Source organism: Barbus barbus (genome assembly GCF_936440315.1).
Source record: "Barbus barbus genome assembly, chromosome: 35".
In the NCBI taxonomy this organism is placed as follows: Eukaryota; Metazoa; Chordata; class Actinopteri; order Cypriniformes; family Cyprinidae; genus Barbus; species Barbus barbus.
Genome location: NC_136763.1, coordinates 16,518,139 through 16,528,616, shown reverse-complemented (window position 1 = coordinate 16,528,616; position 10,478 = coordinate 16,518,139). Strand labels below are relative to the sequence as shown.

Sequence of the window (10,478 nt, the reverse complement as noted above, 5' to 3'; positions counted from 1 at the left end):
AAAATGCTGGAGGAGAATGAAGCAACAAGCTTATTCATGTTTTTTTTATTTTTTTTTTTTATTTGTTAACCGTTAATTAAGACCTAATAATTGAGCAAATAGAGACATGTTGCGGTGTTAAACACACTTTGGGGCAAATTCTCTAACCAGTTTCACCACTTTTGCATAGTGTAGTTTAGCACAAGAACATCAATGTTTTGAGTTGAGTCTGCCTAGGACCCCAAGGGGGTAGCCTTTTGCTGTGCCTGTTCTAACAAATTTGGATTCGCAAACTTTTTTGTCAGCTAAACCCCTTTGAATATTTCCGTGAAGTATATTTTAAATTAATGTTTAAATAATTTAAAAACACATTCACAAGTTAGCAGTTCTGATTTTGGTTGATGTTCCTATGACAAATATGACTAAATATTTTATATTTTTAGTAAGTGTTTTTGATTTCATTGTTTTTAAAAATGAATTTATTTAAATTTTTAATCATTAGGTAATGATTTGCATTTTGCATGACTTGCAAAATGTGAATCTATAGATTCAGTTACAGTATATACTATTATGCAGTATGTAATGCTTGTAATGTAAGGAAGGACATTAATGATCTTAATAACATAGTTCAGACGACACACATCATTTTGGGATTTATACTCAGCTGCCGGATAGAGTACAGATTTTTTGACATTTTGGGGTCCTAGATGGGCTTACCGGATTCTTCGTGAAATTCGCATAAAATGCTTTGTGCTGTATTTAGATGAAGTCATTATTATTCATTATCATGAACTTGCCCATTGTAATTATGTCTGTGCTTTTACCAAATTTACACCATGCCTGAAAATTGGGCAGTAAAACAAAGCAGACATCGCATGCAAATACACTGGTATTTGTACCCTATTTAGGTGAATTTAGCTTAACTCATGGGCCATGTGCAGCTCCTGCATTGAAATTCAAATGAGGAGACAGGAACATAATATTTACTGTGGAGTTTTAATCAGGTCAGTACAACAGACAAACAACTTCATAACACTGCAGTCAAGCAAATCAATTTCACATTTTACCCTAGCATAAGATCCCTTAAGGTGACTAATAAAGTTACAAACATAATATTAGGGTCATATTGGGTTTAAAAAAGAAAAAGAAAAAGGAGGACACTGGCAGGCGGAATGGAGGTCCCTATAATACTATTTAATCATAAAAACTAAAACAAAATAGTAATTAGGAATCTTTTATCTAGGTATACTTGTATATATACCGTTTATGCAACTTGATAAATGTAAAAAACAGTGTTTTAGGCCGAAATTAACATTAATTTTTACTTATAAAATTATAAAATAAATATTGTTTCTGAACTAATATTAACAAGCCTTATTCAGTTAATTTACGTAGCTCACAAGCTCATTCCCTTGGCCAATGTTTTTTGTCTAATATGTGTTTCTAATTGGTTTCCTTAATTTGCCACTGACACGCATTAGCTTTGCAGACAATCTTGCCTGAGATGAAAGCATAGGAATATTTGTATAATCCTTCCATGAATATACATTTTCGTTTGGGTATGAGAGTCAGTCATTCGCAATTGTACCCACAAAGCTTTTAACGTTATTTTGATTTTGGTGAAAGGGACGCAACACAATGGTTCAAGCTTTTAGTGTGAATGCTGTAATCTGTTAGATCTGTGTGTGAGATGTGAATCCTGTGTTACCTTTACTGAAGTTAGTAATTAAAAAGTACTCGAAAAATTATGCTATTCGAGAAGGTGGGATCTGTAGAGAAGAGTCAAAGCAATGCAGAAACGTGTATATTAGATGTATAAGCATTTTGTTTCAGAAAAACAAAGCAAAAAACTGGAGGTTATGGGCAGTTTATAAATCCTGATTGGACCCCTTTTAATGTCCAAAAAAGAGGATTGTGGGCACTGTAATAATGTCAAACATTTGCAGTGTTTGAATACTAAACTTCAGTGTAAATCTGTTTTAATGACAATATCATTTTATAATTTTCTGGGTGGGATCTTCCTCCCATGTCTGATGTTTTAAGATTTAAGAACATTTTTATTTTGATTTCTGCCAAAGGTTAATCAAGGACAAGTCAGTATTTTGTGTTTAAGAAGCTGACAGATGTATGCAATGAATTTTGTCTTTGTCTGGATCACGCACATTTTTTATTTTTTTTTGCTTTCTTAATTCATTTCCAGGCCCTTTTGGCCTTGAGGCACCTCCAAGCGAAGCAAGATTGTTTCATATGTGCTTCAGACACTCACCCCACTAAGTTTATGAATCATTGAGTGCACTTCCTCTTCTTGCTTTGGAATATCTCACTCTGAAGACATCTGATGTTGTAAAACATGCACTCCACAAAGTATACCCCAGTAAGCCTCATAACTATCCAAGTGCGTGTTAGGTTCTAATGTGCTTGATATAACCTTGGTCACCACCTTCAAAGAAAATTTTGGTGTCATTTTCTCACCCTTATCTCATTCCAAACTTTCTTTCTTCTGCGGAACTCAAAATGTGCATTGTCCAAAATTGGACCCCATTTACCTTCATTGAACAGACAAATAAAAACAATATATTTTTCAAAATATATTTGTTACACAGAAGAAATAAAGTTATACTGGTTTATAATGAGACAAGGGTTAGTAAATGATGACAGAATTGACATATTTGCTTGATCTGTCCCTTTAAGGCGTTGTTCAACTAATTTGTGACATGCAGAAATTGTGGGTAGTGGCAGGACCAGACCAGCATTTATCTGTGGTGCTTGGTTGCAAACAGCTGGCTCCTGGTGTTTGGACTAGTCTAGCCCAGCTTGGCATGGACAACCCAGTCTCTTACTACTGCGTATCTATACAACGAGTTTGCATTTTCATTCGGCGTAGTATTTACACGCCAAAGTCACATTTTTCGTTCACACTGCACGCAAAGCCCTCCCGTTACGCTTCCATTGCTGGAAAACGCGTAAGCATTGTACGCAGTGAATGTATTATTGTCAACGTCATCACCATCGTCCCGCCCCTTCAATCATAGTCAAGATTTATGTTTTTGTTTGTGATTGTATTTGGAATAGTACAAGTATTAACTAGTAATAATGATGATGATGATGATGATGAATATATAAAGTGGTTTTTAGCTCTTCGCTGATTCAGGACCCACCCACTCCAGCTCGGAACCAATCAAATCGTTTAGCGTCTCATCATTATCCGGCGAGTATTCTCCAGTTCATCACGTCATCACCATCGTCCCGCCCCTTCAATCATAGTCAAGATTTATGTTTTTGTTTGTGATTGTATTTGGAATAGTACAAGTATTAACTAGTAATAATGATGATGATGATGATGAATATATAAAGTGGTTTTTAGCTCTTCGCTGATTCAGGACCCACCCACTCCAGCTCGGAACCAATCAAATCGTTTAGCGTCTCATCATTATCCCGCGAGTATTCTCCAGTTCATCTCGTGCGACCTCGTGCATCGTCGAAGCTGTCAATCAGCACAACACAAGCAGGTATTTAGACAAAAATATGAACAAATAAATAAATATTGTAAATGCAAGTGCTAATAGGATTTCTAATGCGTGTCAATGCTGTCAGCATCAAACGTTATTATTCTCTTAAGTGAGCGTGCACTTGTAGGCCCACAGTGTTGCCACGCGGTGTCTGTTTAAAATCATTTTCATTAAATGTATTAGAATAAAATTAGTGTAAGGGTCATCTGTGCGCAAAGATTACGTTTTATTGATTCATCATATGTATTTGGTTACATTATGATGAGATCACATTACTTGTGCATGCCAGGCATTACGTGTCGATCACAGATATGTAGATTTTACAGGTCTGCACAGTCATCAAGTTTTGTTACAGCGTTTATTTTGGCCAACTCTTGATGATAATGAAGATAAATTAGTCTTTAATAAGTATGTAGTTTTTGAGAGGTACCCACCTCTGAAAAACTATACTTATTAATTATTAATTTATCTTTAATTTGCCTAAACCTTTACATGTGATGTCTGTCTTGCCTAATTCATTCATTTTGTGTTGTTTTTGTATAGTCAAAATGCCAGGTTCAACTGTTCGCCAATGCCCCCACTGCCAGAACAAGATGAATTGCCGAAACCGGTGCTGTGTTAAGGTGATTGTGATTGTGTGTAACTAACACTGGTTCTTTATATGGTATTGCATTTATTTTAATACTCAATGTATTTCTGTTTCTCTTTTTGTAGTGTGGAAAATTGCTTGATTTTAAACATAGACAATCAGTACGATTGGCAAAGTTTCGTGCCCAAGCCCAACAGTGGGCAAAAACAACTATTAAGTCTCGGAATCAATCAAAAGTTCTTGACAATTTAAATGTCATGGTAAGCAAAATCCAGCATCCTAATCCCTCACACTTTGTTCTTTACAATAATTAAATTAATTAAATAAGAGGCAATACAATATAAAGATGTTTTACATGTAAATACATAAACATAATGCATTACTTAAACATGCGAAAATTGTAATTCTTGTAAACTGACCGTTCAAATAAAAAGTAAATTGATGTGCCAGATTTAAATGGGCAGAACTCTTCTAAATAAAAGAGCTATTTAGCATTTGGTAAAGTGACACATAACTGCAAAAAAACAAAAACATGTTGGTTTGGAGTGACATGAGGTTAAACAGATTTTTTTAACAGTTTGTTTTCAGAATTATTACAAACCATTTAAAAAATCTGTAATGTTTGTCATTCTTATATTTTAGATGGAAAAGCTTAAAGCTCTTGGATATGTCCCTCTTCTTTTCCTGGGGAAATGTTCTAAGGCCCAAAAGTGGACAGCAGAGGTCCAATGCCCCCTTGAGTTCCCACCTGAGGGACATGGTGTGATGGAAAAAATGCTCATAATTTTTGAGCATATTTTACAGGGTAAGACATATTGGCAAGCACCAATAATTAAATGTGTGAAAATATTTTAATGTGTAAAATAAGTTATGTAGCTATAAAGTTGCTATATTAAACTGCGCTTTCTTTTAGAGTTTTTTATTTAATGTATTTTAACATGACTTTTTTTAAGGTTTAAGTCCAGAAAAAGAACAAGAGGTCACAGAAGGTAATGAGGCAGAAAGTCAGGACATGACAGAAACTGTTGAAGAAGAAGAGTACATTATCTCAGAGAACAATGTAGAAGTGGAAAGACTGGAGGATGAAGAGCAGATAAAAGAACAACAGATAGAAAGTAGAAAGGAAGAACCAGAGAGACCTGTTCAGGAAGAGAGAGACAAAAGTCCAGAAAAAGAACAAGAGTTCATCAAAAGTGATGAGAAAGTAAGTCAGGACTTGAAAGAGACTGTAGAAGATGAAGAGAACATTGTAGTGGAGGACAATATAGAAGTGAGAAGACTGGAAAATGAAGAGCAGATCGAAGAACAACAAATAGAAAGTAGGGAGGAAGAACCAGAGAGGCCTGTTGAGGAAGAGAGAGACAAAGTGACAAAAAAGACTGAACAGGCAAAGAGGGTGAAGAAACGGGCAGAGAAAAGAAAGTTTAATGCACTTGAGATGGAGGAAATGGAAGAGAGAAGAGAGATGGAGGGAGTCGTATTAAAGGCAGATTGGTGAGTAGAAGAAATTGAGGTGAAGCAAAGACTCTAGATATAGGAAAATGCTGCACTCCTATTACTTATGAATGGGAGAAAGTGTAACGCTCAATATGGAGAATTAACCCCAGCTGCCATTAGAAGCTCCGTTTCTATAGAAATAGACAGTATTCTGAGACGTGCATGTATGACTGTGCATGCACATTGGCTGGTTTAGTCTGAAAAGTAAGCTTTTTTTAAACTCTATTTGAACGTTATAAGACAGATGTAAGAGATGTCATTGGTGATTTCAAACATGAAATTTAATCGTAAGCTTAGTGAACAGTTTCCCCATTCAAAGAGATAGGATCTGCACTTACTGGAGACGCCCAAGAGGTGTATCAAAGATGACTGCTGAGTGAAATGACTTGTCTTAAAGGGAATTTGGGTAAAGCCAGTGCAATGAACAAGGAACAATGTGAAATCAGGCTCAATGAAAACTGTTCTTTGACATGCACTTGAACTAATGCTAATTTTTTTTTTTCTTCACAGCAAATCACCTGTCAACATGGCAGCAAAAAGAAAGCGTCAAAAAAAGATAGACACAGGCATAGAAGGTTATACAATACAGTTTTGCTCTGTGGTCTCAAACTCAGTTGCTGGAGGTCCACAGCCCTGCACAGTTTAGCTCCAACCAACTCCAGCTAACTCCTGCTTGGAAGCTTCTAGGGGTGCTTCTCATAATACTCAAATTCATGCTTCCTCATTTCCTTGCTTTCCTGTCCTCAATCCTGTGACCCGGAAACCGATCAAACTCAGCCACCTTGAAGGACATCTGAATTCTCTACTAATTCAGGGGTCACCATACTTGGTCCTGGAGGGCTGGTGTCCTGCAGAGTTTAGCTCCAATCCTAAGTAAACACACCTGAAGCAGCTAATCAAGGTCTTGCTAAGTATACTTGAAAATTCCAGGCAGGTGTGTTGAGGCAAGTTGAGTTAAACTCTGCAGGACACCGCCCCTCCAGGATCAAGTTTGTTGACCCCTGCTCTAATTGCACCTGAGGAGGCAAGGAACGAGGAATGAGGAAGCTTCCAGAGGAGCTATGAGCAAGAAAACAGGTGTATCCTATACGGAAGTTCTCCTCGACAAACCTGACGGACATATAATTTCTCCTCCACCTTCACATCTGTCATAATAATTTATATTTTACCTTTGCAGTTTTAATAAATCATACATGTCATATATTTTAATGGGGCATCTTGTTTTTATTGATATTTAATATGAATGTCTTAAACTTTAACAACATAAGGGCAGATCCCTTTGAAGTGATGCTTGAGTGATCAAGAATATTCCAAACTACAAATATTCTTTCATCCTCATTTTCTTTCTACACATCCTTACCTCATATTCTGGGGGGAGTGAGCTAAGACACAAGGAAAGGAAACAAGGATGCGCAAATAGGAAATGCGCCCTAATAATCTTGAAGACGTTGATTAGCTGGATCAGGTGTGTTTAAGTAGGACTGGAGCAAAACTAGAACTGTGGCCCTCCAAGAACTGAGTTTGAGACCAGTTTAGCTCTTTAGCATTGTTAAACTATTACAGGTTATCTATTTGGAAAGTTTTCACAATATTGATATTTATATTTGTTGTTTCAGTGCTGTTTAGATTTTGAAATGTTTCATATTTGTTTTGCATTTAAACTTTTATACGTTCTCCGTTCAAGTTAAGTAATTAATTCACTTCTAACCAAATTTTACATTTATACAGAATGTCCTTTCCATGCATCTCTGGACACATTTCCTGTGGAATTTGTTTCTAGGTGGCGTCTCAGAAAGGTTGGCATTAATCTGTATCTACAGTCTGTTAATGTTATGTTTAATAATACCGGTGACCTTTTCCTCTACAATAAATTAATGTAATACATTTATCAATGTAAATAATTGTTTTTTGCTCCAAAACGGATGGATGAGTATCCAAAAATTTGTCTCTGTTGTAATTTTAAAAACCCCACATTAAATATGGTATTTTTTTGGCAAATGTACATCTGGAATTCTTAGTCGCTTATTGAACCTCTTGCATGCAAGATATTGGACTCATTTCAGTACGAGTAAAGGCAGTGCAAAAGAGCATAAGGTAGAAGAGAAGCACACACAGTACACAATCAATAAATAAACAACATGAAGAATTGTAAATGTATGTTACTGTAAAGATTAGGAGTAAAACAATTTTTACAGTAGTGTACTATGAATATAACAAATAATCTATATAACATTTAAAGTACAGGTGTATATTTCCATTGCTTATGAATATGGTAACAGCAGTTCTTCAGTGGTAAGAATCCTGTCGCTACCCTGTCTCTATTTTTGAGCTGTGATGTGGCTGTACCACAGTAACGTAACGTAATGATGGAAATGTAATGATGATTTTTGTAATTGGCTGTTTTTCTCACCTAATTCATAGGGACGTAAAGAGGTCTTGGTGCATTGGTTGCCATGTCCATCCTGGTAAGAATAAGTAAACCTACATGCCAACTTAATTAACTACTGTAATGTTCTCACAAATTGGTTGTTGTTTTTACTTCTTTTTTTTCAGTGAGAAGACATGGCCACCCACCTGGGAGCCTGAGGATAATGTTCAAATTACCCTCAGTCAGTGTTAATTACATTACCGGTACATAATGACAGTTTGTTTGTCCATTTGAGTTCAAAGTTTCTGTTGTAGTGGACAAATAAAGGTTTGTGTTTTCACTATGTGCAACTTGGTCTTCTATTTATATCTTTTGAAACTTCAAAAACACATTTTTTTAATATCTGAAATATCCAGGATCCCAGCTACAGGCCAAAGGTAGAGAATCACCCCGAACAGATGACCGGTCTTTTACAAAGATGACACCCACAATATAGCCAATAGTTCCTGATTAACCATAGCTGCCTATTCTTGAAGTGTGGAAAACACTGGTGCACACAGAGGGACCCCCCAGCAACACTAGGAAAACAATCAAGAAGGGCTCAAGGAAATAAAAAAAGTGATTTGTTGTATTACATTGTCATTTTTTAATACTATAAGCCTATTGTGTATGTGTACAGTCTAATATACACAATGAAATAATAACTAACCTTAGTCCTTGTCAGTTTAGTAAATATATAGATATGAACAACCATATTCTCACTAGAGTAGATGCACAAGGTATGTTGTCTTTTTCCCCAAGGGATGATAATGCTCTAATTAAAATCATGCACTGCATTTGCATCTCTTTTGCTGCTTTCTTTTTTATTTGCTTTAGAACAAGAGAACAGGACAAAGTAGGACATACAGAGAAACAGCACAACATAGGAGAAAACAGTGCTGTAAATAGAAAGAAAATTTGACAAACAAGCTAAGCCAAAACAAGAGCGCAAACAATTAAATTAAATTTACATGTAACTATGTGCAGTGTTGGTGTGAGATTATGAATATGAGTTGTACACCTCTCTATATATAGTTTTTTTCCTCCTTTCATTAAGGACAGAGGGACGAGGGAAAATAATTCAAATAATAGTATAATTCAGTAAATAATTAGATTATAAAGCAGAAGAGAGGAAAGAAAGAAATAAATTTGGTGGTTGAGTGTGCTAAAGTTGAGGTGGTACAGACTGGTCCGTCCACTGTTCCCGAGGCATCAGAGTGGAGCAGTGAGGCATAGCAAGGTATTAAGGTATGTTGTATAAGAACATAGACAATGATTGCTCCAAATGGGCCCAGTGAATTGAATCTAGAAAAAGTGACATACAACTAACTGTATTTACAGTCATTTACAACATAATTGTATAATATATTTAGGACAGTAAATTCCATATTAAAAATGCAAAATATTTACCCTGTATAGTCAAACAATGCTTTTAATAATACAAAACATAAACAATCAACTAATAGTGCCTGCACATTGCCTCTGAACAAATCAAATGGGGTGAGAAAAAGTTCTAAGGAGGAAATAACTGTTAGTCAATTTTATGGTAATATAATGAAAGCAGATGATAATGAAAAATAAGGTTTTGATGACAGAACTTACACTACACAAGACCTTGCAATGCAGATGGGTGAAGAAGTAGGGTTTGTGGTGGGAGCATCAGAGGTAGTGGGCAACAAAATGAGTGTCTCAGTGTTTGAAGGCAACTGAAGTTCAAAAGATAATTTTGTATTAGGAAGATCATAACATTTAAGAAAAATGAAGGGAACTCAAAAACAATGTTACTGTAATGATTTATTTGTTTACCAGTCTAAAACGACGAGTCTTCAGTCTCAGTTTATATCAAAGACACTCTAGATCCTTCAGAGTATCATGAAAACCATTCCAAAGTTTGTAGGAAAATCTAAGGAGAAGACTCTAAGACTCAAAAGTCAAATTTATTAATAATTTCTAGAGGATTCAAGATAACTCTGCAATGGAAGAGAATGGCTTTGATAAAAGAGGAGCCTCATCATCTTTATCCAGTGTGGGGCCCTGCTTGTCCTCAAATGTTTTCTCATTCTTCAGGTCAAAAGGAACAAGTGTCATTGTATTTTATAATTTAATAATCACCACAATATAAATAAGTAATGATTCAAATAAACACAACTGGTCTTTACAGGCTGATTTTGTACTAATTTAGTAATAATTTTAATGAAGCATTGATTGAGTAATTTATAGCATACAACATTATTTGCTTACTGATATGCTTACTTGAACTGATTAGGTTTATGTATTTATAAACATTGATGAAATAGGCCACTTTCCGGGTACATTTTGACATTTTCCTGGTTACTTACGTTAGGACAGCTCTAACCCTAACCCTAACCCAAGACATTTAATGAAATGCTAATTCAAGATTCTTGATTGTGGCACAAGATGTATATGTAAACTATATATGTAGAGATTTGTACTATTACCTAAAATGCAATTGTTGTACATATTTTTTATGGATTAT

The 10,478-nt window shown here is 35.5% G+C and overlaps 1 protein-coding gene across 1 annotated transcript; it reads left to right on the top strand.

Moving 5' to 3' along the window:
- Positions 1–3,424: 3,424 nt before the first annotated feature.
- On the top strand, positions 3,425–8,290 carry LOC306854810 (uncharacterized protein). The gene is made up of 9 exons (XM_079393038.1): positions 3,425–3,484; positions 4,032–4,111; positions 4,203–4,337; positions 4,720–4,882; positions 5,031–5,571; positions 6,085–6,149; positions 7,303–7,370; positions 7,996–8,039; positions 8,128–8,290. The coding sequence occupies exons 2-9, from the start codon at positions 4,037–4,039 to the stop codon at positions 8,192–8,194; spliced, it is 1,158 nt and encodes a 385-aa protein (XP_079249164.1). The 5' UTR covers positions 3,425–3,484; positions 4,032–4,036; the 3' UTR covers positions 8,195–8,290.
- Positions 8,291–10,478: the final 2,188 nt, after the last annotated feature.